The sequence below is a fragment of the Rhipicephalus sanguineus genome, chromosome 3 (genome assembly GCF_013339695.2).
Source record: "Rhipicephalus sanguineus isolate Rsan-2018 chromosome 3, BIME_Rsan_1.4, whole genome shotgun sequence".
NCBI classification, from domain to species: Eukaryota; Metazoa; Arthropoda; class Arachnida; order Ixodida; family Ixodidae; genus Rhipicephalus; species Rhipicephalus sanguineus.
The window spans coordinates 81,476,933-81,494,893 of record NC_051178.1 but is presented as its reverse complement, the minus strand read 5'-3'; the positions used below and the strand labels follow the sequence as shown (position 1 = coordinate 81,494,893).

General features: G+C 42.8%; 1 protein-coding gene across 1 annotated transcript in view; it reads right to left on the bottom strand.

The window, feature by feature from the left end:
• LOC119386796 (putative phosphoenolpyruvate synthase) overlaps nt 1–10,656 on the bottom strand; it is a 122,378-nt gene extending 111,722 nt beyond the window's left edge. The window contains exon 1 of the mRNA XM_049414040.1: nt 10,427–10,656. Coding sequence (XP_049269997.1) covers nt 10,427–10,517 — 91 coding nt within the window. The 5' untranslated portion in view covers nt 10,518–10,656. The remainder of the gene's footprint in view (nt 1–10,426) is intronic.
• Between the last annotated feature and the right edge of the window lie 7,305 nt (nt 10,657–17,961).

Here is a 17,961-nt window from a genome sequence, read left to right as displayed (position 1 = left end):
GGCGTGCACGATTACCTCCGCCACCAAATCGCACACAGTCGGCTCACCGCAGCTTGCATGATGACAATAGTATCCTCGCTTCCAAACGAGGCTTGAAAGCTGCCACTGGCGAAAACAGAAGGCCGCACAACACCCACAGGCACCACCGACAGCGCAGTCGGTCGCGCCGTCGAGCGCCTTCCTCGGCCACTTCGTCGCACAACCGCCGCACCTTCCTTTCTTCGGGCGAAAGTGACGGCGAACTCTTTCATCGACTGGCATGTCGAGCGCGTCGTCAGGCGCCCACGGCGCTGCCGAGCCGCCGAGCGGCCGCCGCCAACACGAGAAAGCCTCTGACAAATACGCTGGCACCGCCATGTTTGCTATTCCGTCGAAACGGGGCCACTCGCTGGCTGTTCCACGCTTCGACGGAACCGATTCCGTATATTTTAGCAAAATGATCCCGTACTCGTCATTTTGACGTCACCAAAATTTGACCTTCCGACACGTCACTTGAGTGACAGGTGAAACGACCAATCACGGGGCGCTAATGGCGGCCAAAACGGAATACGGAACACGGAACAGCGGTTCATTATACGGCTGCTGTACGTGTTATGTAATTTAGTTGGTTCTTTGTTATGAGCATTTGCTCCATTGTTTGTAGCTTCACCTTATGTAATATCTTGTTAAAGGTGCTTAAGGATCAATAAATAATGATGATAAAGCACAGGCGCGCGCTTTATAAATAATATTCAAATGTTCTTAAGCACTGTTTAGGGCCATCACTCGCAACGATAACAATGGAGCAAGCATTAACGAGACCCACTCAAGGCAGAATAATCGATAGATAGGTACACGTAGCTTTGTTGTTGCTCAAGTGATTAGAGAAAAAGCGGATTGAACCCACGCGACTTCTGTAGGCTTAATTAGGGCAATGGACTGGCTCTATATTTAGGGTCAGACATTTGAAAGCAGCAATGAATGACACCAAAGAAAGGGGAGAATAAACTGTCACGCATATTCATTTACGTTTTGGCAGGGCTCTCAAACACACGGCACGCAGGGCGCATGTCGCCCTCAGACCTCTTGCTAGCGACCTGGCCCGCACATGACTGCCTTGGCCCCATACCTTTCTTTTTCGAATAAATATATTCATGAGCGACACAGGCGTGACTGGCCTAACAAATGTTTTAAGAGCGAAGCTCTTATAGTCGACCGTAATATGCCCATGGTCTCCAGAAGACTATCATCATCAACGGGTATGCGCCACAGAAATTGGGCCCATGCCAATACTCACCACTGCTCTACTAAAAATGAGGAACAAAACAATTAGCCCAAGAAATGACTACGAAGTGACGGAGGCGAGCCATAAAAAGATGAAAAGACAGAAAGCAGGGACAGAGAACGAAAAAGAGAGACAGAAAGAAGGTGATAGAAAGAAAGAGAAAGAGAAAATCACAGAGATGTAAATAGAATACAGACATAACAAGATAAAGAGAGAGAAAAACACAGAGAGAGAGAGAAAGAGAAAACAGACTAAAATAAAGGGAATAAAGAGATATAAAGATAGAAGCAGGGAGAAAGACATAGAAAGAGATAGAAAGAAAGACACGAAAGAGAGAAAGGAAAAACAGAGAGAAAGATGGGAAGAGAAAGAGAGAAATAAAGAGAAACAAAGATAGAGACAGAAAGAAGCAGAGAGAGAAAGAGAGAGAAAGAATGGGAAGGAAGAAAATAAAGGTTCAGAACGAGAAAGAGAAATGGATAGAAAGAGATAAACAAAAAGAAGAAAGATAGAAATAAATAAGGAGTAACAAAGAAGGCCATCCAGCTGCGCTCTCCCTTCAGGCTTGGCACCACTAGTGCGAACCTGCCATAATATTTGTGAGACGCCCCCTGAAGTAAAAATTTGTCGATACATAACCGTGAAGCAGTAGCTCTATATTTCAGAATAGGCGTCCATAATTTAGTCATCTTGTAGATGCGTATTGATATATTGTTGGAATCCGGGCGCCAAATCCCCTTCAGCAATGACCCACATAAGAGATAGGGATAATGCCTGCTTTCATATAGCAACGTTTGCTGACATTTCGCGCAAACTACCTCCCTCCCCCCTCTCCGCTCCTACCTTCACTGTCGCTGGCCCTTGCGGGACAAACTTCCATGACTGCGGCTCGCTAGCCGAAGTGAGTTTGAAAAATCTGCTTTATGGGGATTGTGGAGCGTACTCAGTATAAAATTAACTGGACAGGTCATTTAAAAGCGGCTAATTTCTTAAGCGTTGCATTGCCTCTAGATATATGCGGTTGCCTCCCAAGGAGACCACGTGTGAGAGTCCAATCAATCAATCAATCAATCAATCAATCAATCAATCAATCAATCAATCAATCAATCAATCAATCAATCAATCAATCAATCAATCAATCAATCAATCTGTTTTATTTCCCTTCATGTACACCGACAAAGCAACGAAACTAGGTGGTATGTGAAAAAGCTGCTTTGCTGCAGCTTGTCAGTGCTCGCACAATTCGTACGGCAGCAAAAATATACATGTAGAAAATGCACACACAGAGAAGTCTTCTTTTTTGAACTTCACAATTGTAGTCAACCATCTCACAGAGAGTATGAGCAGCATAATATGAAGTATTACACAGTAAATACACAAAATACATAAAGCTTCAATGCATGCATAACATGAAGTATAAGATAATGAATACACAAAAAACATACAGCATCAACACATGCATTAGTTGTTACGATAAACATGAACCAAATATTTTGGCATAATCAAGACAGAATCATCTGTTCAAGATACCAACTTTTTTATAATGCACAAATATAGAATATTTCCTGTCTCGTTAGTGTTAATATATCTACATCTCGTGCATAGTACTCGTTCAGTGTAGATGGCATTCGGTGTCGAACCCTTTCTCTGCCAGAAAGTCTACCGGAGAAGGGAATTTCAAATGGATGCAGGCACCTAAAGCCACACAACGCTGCTTCAATTTTAACCCGCTTGGTCTAAAGACTGTTCAACTTGTTCAAATTGAGTATTTTATGCATTGCTAGTAACTTGCGAGAATACGAATATTTTTTTCTCAAGAACGAGAGTGTTTTACGTCAGGTGACAGCAGTTTTAAAATAAGCGTAAGTACAAAACAAAGTTTAGTTAGTCAGGCGTGCAAGCACAGACATGATTAAAGACACCGGCGTTTGTGTTGCCATTCCAATGGGCACAATCTGAGATACTGCGGACATGTCACCGCTGCATTTTATACAAAAAGCGGCATGCAAATGCATTTCGTGTGATTGTTGATGGATAGATCAGCTGTGATGTCTGTTAACAACAAGACGTAACAAAGTTTTGTTGTGGCCACTGAAAGTGAATAGCATGATATAAAAAAACGCCCTGCTGCGAATATTTCTGTCTTCAATGCTGTCTTTAAGCAATATATACCTTGTGTAATATTCTGTGTAATACAAATACTGAGCTCTGAAGATATGTTTTGGTTTCGTTCGGTTTATTGATGACCAGCCTCAGGATTTACGATCCTCGAATGCCCGAAGATTACCCAGTTTATGTTCCGGTGATCAACGTTCGATGCTTTAAATTTAATGTCTAAATATTTAGCTAAAAATATCGCTACGTGTAATGAATTGCTAGAAGTGGTTGGCTAAAGAAGCCATAATTGTAACTTGTACCTTAATCACATATTTAAGAAATGCTTTAGAATCACGGCGCGAAATTATTGCGCTAATTTAGATTACTACGACTTCTCCGTATGCAACTGTACCAATTAATTCAAGCAGCGTTCAACTGTAAGTATTTTGTTGGCATATTGCAAGTTGAAGTGATCTGCAGTGGCAGCCTTCGTGTTCCTTTTGGGTGTTAGGAAGACACTTTGATACAGGGTAACTAAACGTATTTATATTACTAAATACGCTAGCTACACGTAAGGTGTGAATTGACCATGTATGTCTGACGTAATGATTTCAATATCTCGTCCTTGTGATTGAACTAAGTGTTCGCAGTAGCACGGACACATGTTACTAAAGGACTCATTAGGGTTTGTAAATTTGCTACGAACAAATACACAGTGTATATAGTATACCGCACATGTTAAGATTAAAATAAACTTCAATAAACATTCTCAAGTGGACAAAAATGTGGCAATTATAAGCTATGCACCGTAGTACGGGTTTCGCTGCAATGATGCATGTAATGATAAAAAGACACGCCGAAATTTTTTTAATTGCGGGTATTTGTAAGCGTGGCCAGTGAATCCGAGAGTGCGATTTCCCAATATCTATTGCCATTTTTATTTCGAAAATGCATTCCTGAAACATGTCGGACCATTAAGCCATCCAAATTTTGTAGTCGACATCCTGACAACGGATCATCATCAGCGTTACTTCCAATTAATTTTGCACTTACAATGAGGACAATTAGCCTTCCAATTTCTCACAATGAAATCCGCCTACTCCTGAGACAGACAACCCTTAGCCTCACCAAAGACAAGTGGTTCGATGAAAAGTCTAAAAGTTCGGACCTATATTTAACAGACCCTGACATAAAACTATGCATTCCATCAGACTTGAGAGAAAATAGGAGATTTGAAGCATTAGTCCACCGCCTACGGCTTGGCACAGCATTTACGCGACACTTCCTACACAGGATAAAACGTGCGTCTAGTACAGAATGTTCCTGCGGCCACCCTGACGAAGATGTACATCATCTACTTATCGAGTGCAAAAAATATGAATCACAACGAAAAGTATTACGAGCAAGTCTGTTACTTTTAGATAGAAGGCCTTTCACATTAACTAAAATACTAGGTCCATGGCCAACGGCAAGTCTTCAGAAAAGAGCGCTTGTCGCCTTCGAGAAAGTTTTTGAAGAATCTAATATTTTATGGAAATATTGACCTACTGCACACGATGTCGACTTCCCCTTCATACTGAAGGAATTGTGTTATGTTTGTGATAGTGCGTTTGATTTTATGTGTCATCATTTGTGTCAGTGTGTTTTCCTGTGTATGTCCAGGAATACAGAATATTTGAGTTTGAACGTATACAGGTGAACTGACTTTTCCCATTTGAACTTGTCATACAACACTTGTGTACATATGACCGTATTAGACGTATATGAACTGTCATGTGATGTTCGGCTGTGCGTATTTTCCTATGTGTTCTACTGTATTGCATTTTGTGCCCTTATTAATTTTGTTACTACATATTTTGTCTTCTAAGCGAGAAGGAGTAGCCGGTGCCACTATAATGGCACCAACCTCTCCTATTTCATCATTTCAATAAAAAAAAAAGGACGCGCTTGGTTGAGAACACTGCCATGCACACATGAAAAAGGCGCGTCTATTCCTTCTTTGTTTTTCTTGACTGAAGCAACTCTCAGTTTTAGCTATACAAAGCTCGCACTACAGGCAAGACGTAGTGCACAACAAAGTTCTTATGCGATAGTAGTAATATCCTCAGCGAAGTCGCCTGTGTGCATCGTTGCAAAGCTATAATGTAGAACTGTAAGGAATCAGCCTTACGCTAGTACCTGTGCCCTCGTGTATTTCTTTAGGAATAAAAATACGCTGTACTTGCGTAATGCAGATGTGCTTGAAAAACTTTAAACTTTCTAATGACACTTTCCACTCAACGAGTCTATGATATGCAAGAATCGGTAATGATTTTATTCCAGCTCGAAAATATTTATTTTTTGGAAGTATTATTTCATGCCTGCAATTTATACACGCATCAGCAAGTGCGTATGTGGCGCTTGCATTGTTACGTGCGCAAACAATCTAGCCCTCTTTATCTCGTATAAGCACGCGTCGATGATACTATCACCGTCGCGTGCGATAAAGAATGCTTGACGTCACCAAAAAGGACAATGGTTGGGCAACTTCTATAGCAAAGTGTTTTGGCCGCACGCGACTGATAAAATTGATAACCGGCGTCGGTGCTTTAACAAACATCCAAGGCGGTGTAGTGCGATGAATCCGCGTTTCCATTGTTCTAACCCTTGTGCCGTTATCACTACGTACCCTGTTCTTTAGATTGCAGCTACTGCGTCACACTAGAGTGTGTATACAGTACGCGATACCGAGCCAGAGGCAGACGTGATGAACGACGACCTCTGCCGATTGCCGGAATGTACTTAGTCGGACCGATTGGAGTGCAACCGGGTGTGACTCTCCGGCACATTGCGAACGACTCATGCGTGACTCGCGCTTTTTCTTTCCAGCGCTGCTTTCCCGCGAGCGCATCGCTGCCTTTCGTATGAAGGCCACGGCTACATTTACGTGCTGTTAGCCGAAACATATACCTCCTTATTCAAGCTGACTGCGTACATTCTCAGTCGCGATAATACCTTCTGAATTTTCGGAGATCGTTGGACATTTGTAAAGGCTTTCGCGGTAGGAAGCCTCCTTGGCGGTACGCCCCATTTTTGCTTTGCGTTCTGTCGTCCCTCTGTTTTATTAGCTGTGTTGCTGGTGCATTAGGAGCGAAATGCCCATCCAAAGTTTCGTGCATGGGACTCTTACATTGAAATATTTATTCCGGAGCGTGTGACAATGGTAATTGGACCTTTGTTCATCTTCATAGACGTATTGAGTTAGAAATATAAGGGTTGCTGCTTCCATTTCTTCATAGACTGCAAGATAAAGATATGCGGATCAATATTTCGCCATTAGGTATTGCGAAAAATGGTCAATTCCATTGCTTTCCTTAGCATATCTGGAAGTCCAACGGAGTGAAGCTAAACACTCAGGGATATTTTTACAGATTATAATAATGCGATTCACTCCGCAAGCCATTGTTTACACGAATGTGCCTTTATTCGTGTGCAGAAATCATTGAACGTGGAGTGAAAAACAAGAAAAACTGAAGGCACATTGCTTATATGTGCTAACTAAATTACTGTGTCCCCAGAATCCTCAGATACTGTCCTCAGGATTTCTCTTGCGATCCATCGTGAAGGTCGTGCGAATATTAGGTCGTTGTCAACCAGGAAGTGAAGTGAGCGTAGGGCTCCATCGCAGCGCGAACTGTCACTGGACGCTTGCGGCCGCGTCATTCCATGGCCTAGGAGGGCCGCTTCTTGTTCCGGCCGCAGCTAATGAGCCGGATTATGGGACTAATTGTAAAGAATTGATACCACCGCCATTGCTACCTCTGGAGATCGCTTATTTCAATGCAGTCCGAGTGACCCGCTGTTTGGCGCGAACCGCACATTCACCTGCATCGCTGTCGTCATGCCTATTAAGGTGACGCGCAGGGGGCGCTACTAGGCTTTCAAACCGTGCCTAATTAAACAGGAACGTCCACGCTTTTTAAAATAAATATCTCGTCCCTCGACTGCAATCAGTCGGCAAGCTGATTTTCCTGACCGTTCTCATAGGGAACAATCACTATAGTAGGCTTACTTTTCATAAAGCCTTTCAGCTCGATTGCACCTCCTTCTATTGCACTGGCAGAAAAAGTCGATTTTGTTTTTTGTCGTGGTGGGAGTTTCGTTGTAGGCATGTGGGCAAAGTTCTTATCTGCATTAGTAGCAGTGTTAGCCAACGAACTAATGCTGTTTTATACGTAGAAATTTTGACACTGTTAAACAAAATCAGGCGCCCCATTATAGCCGAAGCCGACACCAATGCCAGAATGCCTCTTTTCTTGCTTACACATAACTGCAAGCAGTTCGACAACTGCCGATGACATAGCTTTAAAGTTTTGCAGTCTTTGTCGCGTCGCTCTATGCAAGAAGTGTCGGTTAAAAACCTATGAACTACGTAATTACTTAATTGCTAGCAGTGTTACTCGCCTGAATGACGTATCTTTATAGCACGTTAATGGTCATGATAATTATCTGGTGTCATTAACATTTCGTGCAAGAAAACTCTTTTTTTACGGTGATTTTTGTCATAACTTGTCACTCACCATGTGCATCGCTGTAGACTGAACTATCTTTACATCAGTAGAAATAGTTTCCAGAGATCTTGCGCTGAGTCATAATCAGGCGCGATATATGTATGTTTGCAACTTTCTTATTGTCTTATTATTTGCCTGCGTTAATTTTATTTTATGTGGCTGTGAAACCTTTTTTTATTTGCTTCAGTTTGTGCTGTGTTTCTATATTGCTATCTTATTTATCTATCTCCCGATTTCTTTTCAGCTGCGATTTTCGGCTAGCTGGTTTAGCAATACCGAGGCTAAACCAGCAACAATGAATGTCGCGGAATATGTTAAGTCGCGCTTACCTGAGAAATACCGCACATCCCACACTCGTCTCTTGCGGTCTTGGCCATCTCTTCCTGATGCATAGTGCACTAAATTCTTCTACAAAGTGCAAAAATCTTTCCATTATCTTCACCGGTCACTATCATTATCTGTTATTTTCTTAATAACGACTGTGTAGCACGGTTCTCGTTACCGCTATCTTGGCGTTCGCATTGCTGGTGATCTGAACCGGATATGACGCATCGTCATTATTGTTAATGCTGTCCGCGTGCTAGGTTACCTTCGTAACATCTGCTTCTTCTTCTCTCAAATTAATTCTCTGCAAAACTGCAAAAGTAGATTTCAATATGTGGTTTCTACATGACATCTGTTTCACATAAAAGTTGTCAACGTATCTGAGTCTGTTGAAAACAACGCTGTCAGATAATCATGGACTATTATGTACTGCGTAGGATTCCGTGCAAGGCACCCTTATTTGCGAGCAACTAGCAGTTATTGCGAAGAACTAGCAACCAGGAAGGTGAATCGAGTTTCTCAATCCTGCCGCTCGTCTCTGTAAGGTTTTCTGGCATTTACAAATATAAAAAACAAAACTACGATGCGCAAATTGTTCTGCAACTTCGTCGCGCAGCGCTGTCCTTGTGCCCGGCGTCTGCCCAAATGCTGGAGACAAAAGCGCTTTTATGGGACGCCTACACCACCTGCCACAACAATTTACTTTTCTTCCGTTTTTATTTGCGTAGGCCTCTCACCCGGTAAACGCTTGGCGCTGACCCTACATCAAAGCACGTCTGCAGGCTGTGCAAATACAAGACTCGAAGGCCACACTTTGCAGTTGCCATTCAATGCTAGAAACCGGTCGCAAAATTGGAAGTTAGGAATTGTCGAATGACACGAAGCTACCAGAAAAGCTTTTTTCTTTGTTTTCATTAAGTAGCAACAACGTACTTCTGCAAGGACATTTTTATTTTTTCAATGGCAAAGAAAAAATTTTATTGCGTTTTTATGATCGTTATATGTATCTAAAAGTTGTCGCCTTTGCTATTATATATATTTCGCTTAGGGTAGCAAACCGGATGCTAGAATTCTGGCTGACCTCCCTGCCTTTCTCTCGTTTTATTATCTCTCTCTCTCTCTTGGCTTAAATTACATATAGAGAACTAGCCGGTGCCGTTTACATGCATGAATTGAACCTTGAACGTTGAACACTGACAGCCCAAACGGGTCTAAGAGAGGAATGTACAATAACGCATTCTTTGATCGCTATTAACTCCGAGCAGTCTAGCGCTGTCATGCGACATGTTTTGCTTCTCAGCAATGAGTAATTAGTTGTAACATACGAGGGGGAGACGGCCGTCCTGTTTACTTCTAACCGTTATACGACCAGTGCGCGCTTTGCAGCAAAACTAATCACCGAAGAGTACATGATGCGTGACCATATTTCACGGTTTCCCACTTGCAGGTTAGAGACACTTCCACGAGTTTTCTCAAACAGGAGACTGGTGAAACCTTTGTTTGAATGGGCTAAGAAAGGTAAAGAAAGTTGCAACGTGCACTACACCGCCGATATTAGGACATTTTCATACATATTCATACAGATGACTTTCCTTCACTTAAAGTAATACAGCAAACTAGTAGAAAGCGAAATATAATGTTGCAGTTAACGTTAAAATTTGAATCTGCCATTCTATACCGCTTTTGTTTGGGTGTTTTGTATGGTCGTTGCTATTCAAGAACATTAAAATCACTGACAGTATCGCTAGCCACAATAAATGTCATGACATGCCTACTCAATTCCTGCAGCCCGATTTAATGCTAAAAACATTCCACTAAAACGTGGCGTCTATATTAAACTTTATGCATATGATCAGTATGATCGCATCCTTAATTCATTATTTAGTGAACCTACGCTTTAATTACAATGTCAGTCATATATTGTGCTCCTCGAGGCTGCAGAACCAACCATTTTAAGGGTTCATCTACTTATGCTTCTCTCTTTCGTTTTCTGTACACTTTTATAGCATAGTAAGTGACGCTTTAAATTGCAACCAACCTCTCAATGTGAATTTGCTGAAGCCTCCCTTTTTCTGTCCTGGGAAACGCAACATTGAGCATATAGAACATGAGGAAATTTACGACATATTGTCTTCTTTTTTTTCAACACATGTGCAATGCTAGTAGAGAATGATAAGATCAGTGCACCCACCATGGTCGAGCCATATTGCCGTTCCTCGCTGGTAGAGCTGCGTCAGTAGCGCCCAAAGAGCGGTCCCGAGCGCCGCGGCCACCGAAGCCATAGCATTCACTGTTCTCCGAGGCCCTTCCTTCCTGCCTTATCCACACACGCGCATCCGCGCACAATCCACGACGTCGGCGATAGCGCGGGGCGATACGATCGCTTGTTCAGTGCGAGGCACACGACGCGGACAAGGAGCTTCGGCCCGTGCGAGGGAACGCGACAGCGTACCATACAATGGGGCACGCGTGACAGCGGCACGTACGGTTGGACGGCGCACGCAGCAGCACTCAGCGCGGCTGACGACTTCCTCGGTTTCGCCTTGCCACGCGGATAATGTCTCTTTCAATTTGCACGCCCTCGCGATGCCCGTTGCGGCCGACTCAATAGGCGGGCACTTTTATTTCCTAATTCGTTATCTGGTGCGACCACGTGACGTGATGTTTGTGCGTCGGCTGTACAAGGCTAAACCTGTTTTGCTTCACTCACCCGCGGTGCACTCGTTTGTGCACGGCAATCGTTCTTGCTTTTTCTGTTGCGTAAATAGAGGAGTTTTCTAACATTGTGTAGCGTTTCACTTCAGTGTGCGACGTATTACAGCACGCTAGTCTATTAAAATACTCCAGGCGGTAGACTATTGAACGGTGTGTTTCACATTCATGGTGTCCACAATTAGTACGGGAATATTTTTTTCCCGTCTGCAACATTTTTACTGGCAAGTAATAAACTTGTGCTAGTGGCACGATCAATGATGTGTTTCTCCATAAAGAAGCGAGACATCACCGACTGCGCGACGATTAGTTAATATTCTTTTTCATAATACGCTACTCACGCTACAGAAAACACTCATGCGCTCATCGATCACAATCACTTTAAAGCCATAGTGTCCAGTGTGTTAGAGTGAAACCGCCTAAGGGAACCTTGACACACTTACACACAATTCAAGAAGTTCGTGAGTGAAAGTGCATTCAGTTAGGCTTTACGCAAATATTAAGACACGCACTTTCTGCTAACTACATGTAGAACAAGAAGATTGTAGTTCTGAAAAACTACAATTCTCACATACCTTTGCTGCTAGTGAATATTTAAAGACGTAAAATCCGGGGTTTCAAAGTGAAACTAAATTATGCTTGCCTCCCAACGCCCCCCCCCCCCTCCACCCTCCCCTTCTCCTAGGGGTTCCTAAACGTGTATCACGGCATGAGTACACAAGAATTCTTGCATTTTGCTCCCCATTTAAATGCGTCCACCATGGCCGGGAATGGAACTCCCGCCCTCGAGCTTAGCAGTGTGACACTTCCGCCGCTCAGCCACGTTGAATACCACGGCCAATATTAGATATAGGTCACTCTAAGTACCTCTCAGTTTGTTCTGGCCACCTTCTCGCGGTGCCTTTGGCGGTATTGTCAACAACGAATTTAGGTCAGACCATCGTAACAGCCCTATTCGAGCAGTTGATTACACTCCCGTGGTCCTTGAGAATGGGAAGCAAGAGGCTGAATAACGTAAATGAATAAATTGCTCACTTACCTAGTGACGAAGTGACAGGCGCAGCCTCCCAATTTTTGCGTTAAGTAGATAAATTGATTGCCAAAATTTTTGCCCGTTTCCTTTAGCATAGGATATCCCAGCACTTATAGCCGCAATCCATTAGCTTAGCACAATTAGAGGAAGATATGCACAATACGCCGACCATTAAATTCTCTTTTGCGTAACACAGCTGAGATTCTTCGAATTGACTCCATCTTTCGTAATACCCATTGTGTTTTTGACCTAGATCACAGACGCGGCGCGTCGCCCGTCCTGTTGGCTTACCGGCTATTATGGCCCAGAGCTCGTATAAGCACGACGCTCTGGTATCAAATGCTTGCCATGCCGATCGCATATTGATCAGGGTGAAATGATGAAATGTCGGTGTACCGTATGCTCAGTGCGAGTTATAGAACAAAACTTAAGAGGGCAAACCTTGGGCAAGTTGGTGATCCATTATGTGACTAACAGAGCACAAGAGGACAAGAACCAGGAATCAGCGCTTGTCTGTGTTTCTTCCTGGTTCCTTGTCCTTTTTGTGCACTGTTAGTCACATTATAGAACAAAATCACTTAGCACTTAATCAGGTGCGTCCGTTGTCATCAGGCGTTTTTTCAAGCGTGTTTTTCGCATCCTTTTTGAAGGTTGATGTGTTCTTTTGCCGTTTTATTTTTTTCTTCATGTTCCCGTTTCAGTGCCTCATCTATATAAGCTTCGCGTTGTCGCATTAAAGGATCACTTTTGAGTACCGCTTCATGTTGTCTCCGTTTTTGTGCCGTGTGGTTTTGTAGTTTGTTTTCCTAATCATAAATAACCATGTGCCCTACACGCACGCTCTTCTAATTTATAGAACCCAGCATACTCGAGGCGAATGCGCGATCTTTTACTATTACGTGCCTGAATATCGTCTCTCAGTCGGCGAACATAAAATTCTAGAATAATAATAGATTCATCGTGGAGATTCAGCTGAACTTAGCCAATCAATTTCCATCAAGGTTCGGGAACATGCACGCTCAGAATACAACACCGTTAAGGCAAAAAAAAAAAACCTTCTAGGCTTTTCTATGGCAAAACGCCGATTTCATTATGAGGCACGCTGCAGTGGTGTACTCCGCTTTCATTTCGACAACCTGGGGTTCTTCAACCTGTACTTTAATCTAAGCACAACGATCTGTTGCAGTTCTTTTTTTTTCACACGTCAGCTGCACTGAAACCGCGAAGGTAATCTTTTTTTTTTCAGGAACCGCCTTTGCAGAGCTTCTAAATTTTTTCGTTCTGAGCATAGCAGTCATACATATCTTTCTGTGATGCAGAACGCGCGATTAAAGAAGCTATCCGCTTGGACGTTACTAGGATGCTCACACCTAATGCCTAGTCATATCTCCGAGAACGGATGAATTTTTTTAGTACTCGAAAATTATCACTTCTGGCCATTTCATATAAGTTCTGTACTTCATGACTATCTCTGAGGAACAAAATGTCGCATATTATCTCCGCGACTGCATTTTCGAGCCGCCTCTGTGCCCTGTGCTTTGTTTGACCCTTTATTCTAGAATAACATGCAAGACCTTTTTCATATTATTCAAAACGTACACACATCTTCAATAGCCGAGAATCGCGATAAAGCCTTTTTTGTTCATGTGCCCTCACATTGCATAAAATACCGGGCTGACCGTTTCGGTGATTATACGCCACTTTCAGGACTTCATAATTGAGCTGGAAGGCCTTATTGTACAGTTTTACAGCGAAAGCTGTTATGAGACGTTACCCCCTGACGGGGCATTCGTCTTCTCAGTACCAAATAAAGTTCTTTGTCTGTCTGTCTGTCTGTCTGTCTGTCTGTCTGTTATGAGATCATTTCAGAGGCCGTTTTTGCCGCCGTAGTTGTCCGCCGCCACCGCCGGTGTCCGTAACCACTATACTCGAAATAAGAAAAAGAAACTAAAATAGGAAAAAAATGCCAAGATGGAACGAGGTTAGAACCTGGGCCCTCTGCGTGCGAGCCCAGTATTCAACCTCTAAACCATACAGGTGCTTGAAACTGCTTTGCAAAAAGGTCCTATACCGTCTTCATATCGGAAGGAACCACATTAACATGCGCAATATAGCGTGGTAGAAGAGTAAAATGAGCACCAAGCGTCGCACAACGTGAATTCTGTAACCAGACGTCACAGAACGCGAATTGCGCAACTAGTAGGTTGTTGAATTCTTCCAATCCATTACATAGGGCTCCGCCATAATTCTTCATCGCCATCAGGCACAGCATCAACAAAGCGCATAATGCCTTTCATGCGTTTAGCAGGTACCACGGCTCTCCGCAGAATGACGAAAAATGGCATAGTGCCTGCTTCCCTACTTCTCAAAAATTAGAATGATTTATAGCGTAGTGGGTTCCTCGCAAGTGCACTTGTATTGGTTGCCAAGGAAGCCCATAAGCGCATGATCCATTTCCTCGGGGTCTCAGTAAAGTTCTTCGCCCCCTCCCCTCTCTCTCTCCCACGTCAACGTATGTTATACAGCATCGCGGGAGAGGGAAATAGCGACCGCGCGTCACCCAATGGAAATTGCATAACTGGTGGGCCGTTTAAAGCTTACAACCCATTAAAAAGGGCTGAGCCCTAATTCTTCATCGTCATCAGTCGTCGCATCAACAAAGTACACATAATGCCTTACAGACGTGTTGCTGGTGCCTCGCTTCTCCGCAGAATGACGAATAATGGCTTAGCAGGTGCTTCCCAACTTCAAGAAAATTGTGATTTATGGCGTAGTGGGTGCCTTGCTAGTTTACTTGTATTAGTAGCCCCAAGAGAGCTTACAAGGGGCTCTAGAAACGCCGCTCTTCCAGCTTTCGCTGTGACTGTGCTGCGGTTTCAGCGCAGGCCTGGCGTTTCTTTTATGTTTTCCTTTTAGGGCGATGCCGATATCTTCACAATTGGTTTCATGAAAACAATGCTCAGGTGGGAATAACAGGAAACATTATCTACGAAATACATCTTAGGGATTACGCTGTGAAATTCTCTTTACAAAAAAAGATGGAAAATTTACGATGGAAACAGAGCTATTATCTGTTAGGTGCAGGCGCACGCAACATGCACTCAGCCAGCAAAGGCCACTCTGCGTCGGGATATGGCACCGGCTATCGTAATGACAAGCAATACTTGGTCAGCCAAAATGAATCTGCATGCGCAGAGAACAAACATCCCCAGCATTGTGAACATTGGGTGCATGCTAGCGTAGGACGTACAAACACTGGAAGATAGGAGTAGGTACATCGGCACGCGAGCGGAAAGACCCTGGAGCAGAGTGAGATTGTTTGTGCGCACTATTTCGACACCGTTTCTAGCCTATCTTGACCACATGGATGTCCTTGATAGGAAAAAGAGTTTTGCTTGGTAATAGCAATGCCGCAGCTACCGATGGCGATGGCAAATGATAACACCGAACGATGGGAAAGTATTACCAATGTTGCCAATTATTACAACAGTGCAGATATTGCTTACGGTGTTTTTTTTTCGCTATTTGCAAAAAAAGCATACAGTCACATGCAGGCAGCTCGGGGAAACTGTTCTTTTAGTTATATGTTGTTTGGGAGATGTTCGTGCTTCTAAATAGCTCCGGCTACTTGTTTTCACAGATGATAGAATTTGTGCAAATCACAGCCACGAAAAAAATACGTATAACATCGCATATAAAGACATTTCATGTTGGCCAATTGAGCCTTAAAAATCACTAAGCTAGAAGTACACTAAAATAGCTACACGGAAAACAACGCGAAATACAGTACATTCATATAATGCTATGGTTCACGTTAATTACATTCGCACAAACACTGCATATGTTGAAAATAACGTTATGCATAACTTCTAGTCCAATAAAGTTGGCAAAGTTATGTCACAGGGATACGTCATAAGTTACAACTGAAGCGACACATAACGTGACAAGGTCCAGTCATATTATATGCCTAAAATGGGCCTCAAAGTCCATTTCAATAATTTCCAAGCATACCAATCGCTCTTTCAGCACGTTTCCCTGGACATTCTATACAGCTACTATTTACTGTCATACGGAATCCTCAAAAAGCGTAAGTTTGACGTTATGTGCAATCATCCAGCCAAAACATGTACGTTTGTGATGTCACGGTTGTACGCGTAAATGCGAATAATATTTTTACTGAGTGTGATTGTTTCATAAAAGCCACGCGAATTCATTCATTTGCTTTTGAAAAATATTGGAGTCGTGACCTTTGAAGTGCACTCTTTTAGAATCATTAATAAACTACCAGTCCCAATTTTGCAGAAATCAAAAAGGCGTGCACATGCAAGCATGCTTCGTGCTAGACGCCCAATTCATTTTTTGAGGCGTGTTCAAAAATTTCTCCCATAGATAAAAATAGCTCTATGTTAACATTTAGAATATTTAGTGCCCAGAAATATATTTTACAGTAGCTGCATTTCATTTCCATTTTTTTATGCTGTTTCCTGCCCACATGCTTCTAAATCCATTCTTTTTCCTATTTCCCACTCCCCTTAGAATTGCAAGTGAGCGAATATACGCGGTCTAAACATTGTGCTTTTACCCGCAGAGTGGTCTAGTGATTATGGTGCTTGACTTCTGACCCGGAGGTAGCTGGACCGAATCCTGACCACGGCGGCCGCATTTCAATGGAGTCAGAATGTTGGAGGCCCGTTTGCTTAGATTTAGGTGCATGTCAATGAACAACAGCGGGTCGAAATTTTCTGAGCCATCCACTATGGCGTCTCTCGTAATCATATCGCGGTTTTGGGACGTAGAACCCCAACAGCGATGATAAAGGTTCTGCTTTTCAATAAGAGGCATCTATCTATCTATCTATCTATCTATCTATCTATCTATCTATCTATCTATCTATCTATCTATCTATCTATCTATCTATCTATCTATCTATCTATCTATCTATCTATCTATCTATCTATCTATCTATCTATCTATTTATCTCTATGTCTATCTATCTATCTATCTATCTATCTATCTATCTATCTATCTATCTATCTATCTATCTATCTATCTATCTATCTATCTATCTATCTATCTATCTATCTATCTATCTATCTATCTATCTATCTATCTATCTATCTATCTATCTATCCGCCTAAGACTGTGTGCTCTTCTGGCCGTTTAGTTAATGGGATGTACACGAAAATTTGTATGGCATAACATGACTGTATGAAGACCATAAATTACAGGTCATAGCATGAAAATCTTAAGTGCATGTTATGAGTGGCATGATTTACATGCCACAGTCCTTCCTTTCTCTTGCGGCCTTTCCTTAACTTGATGTATACCAATATCGGTATGGCGTGACAAGAGTGTATGACGAACATAAGTAACAGGTCTTGACGAGCAAATCATGACACGGATGTCATGTGCAGCATTATTTACATGGCATGGTCTCGGGGCATTCGAAGTCCTTTGATTAAATGGACATTGTCACGTGGTTATGACGTTGACGAAGGCAACTGTAGGGGTGTTCGAGGCGGAAACTCTTTACTTGGGCGAACCTGTGCCCGGAAAATGAGAGGGACAAAGTACAAGCATTTCTAGCTGTACACTGATAGCGGCGAGCACGGCGACGGTCGTCGAGCGATCTGATCTGCTGCTGAACGCGTCGGCATTTATACATGCTGCATCGAACATTGCAGTCTTTTCGCAGGTGGCTGCGTCACCTCCAGAATAAACTCAACTGTTCGCGTTTTCGAGCTCAAGTCTATCATAAGATTCTGAAATAATCAGGAAGGTTCCCAGATATTGGGGCTCGGTTTGCACAAGACAGTGATTATACGCGTAACGGACAAGTTACATAAAAATAGCAAAATAGCGCGCGTGGCAATATATGCCAAAATTAGTATGACGAGATATTTCTGTGTGACAAACATAAATGACATGTGGTAACATAAAAACCATTATATGCATGATAACTTAGATGCCACGCTCATTGT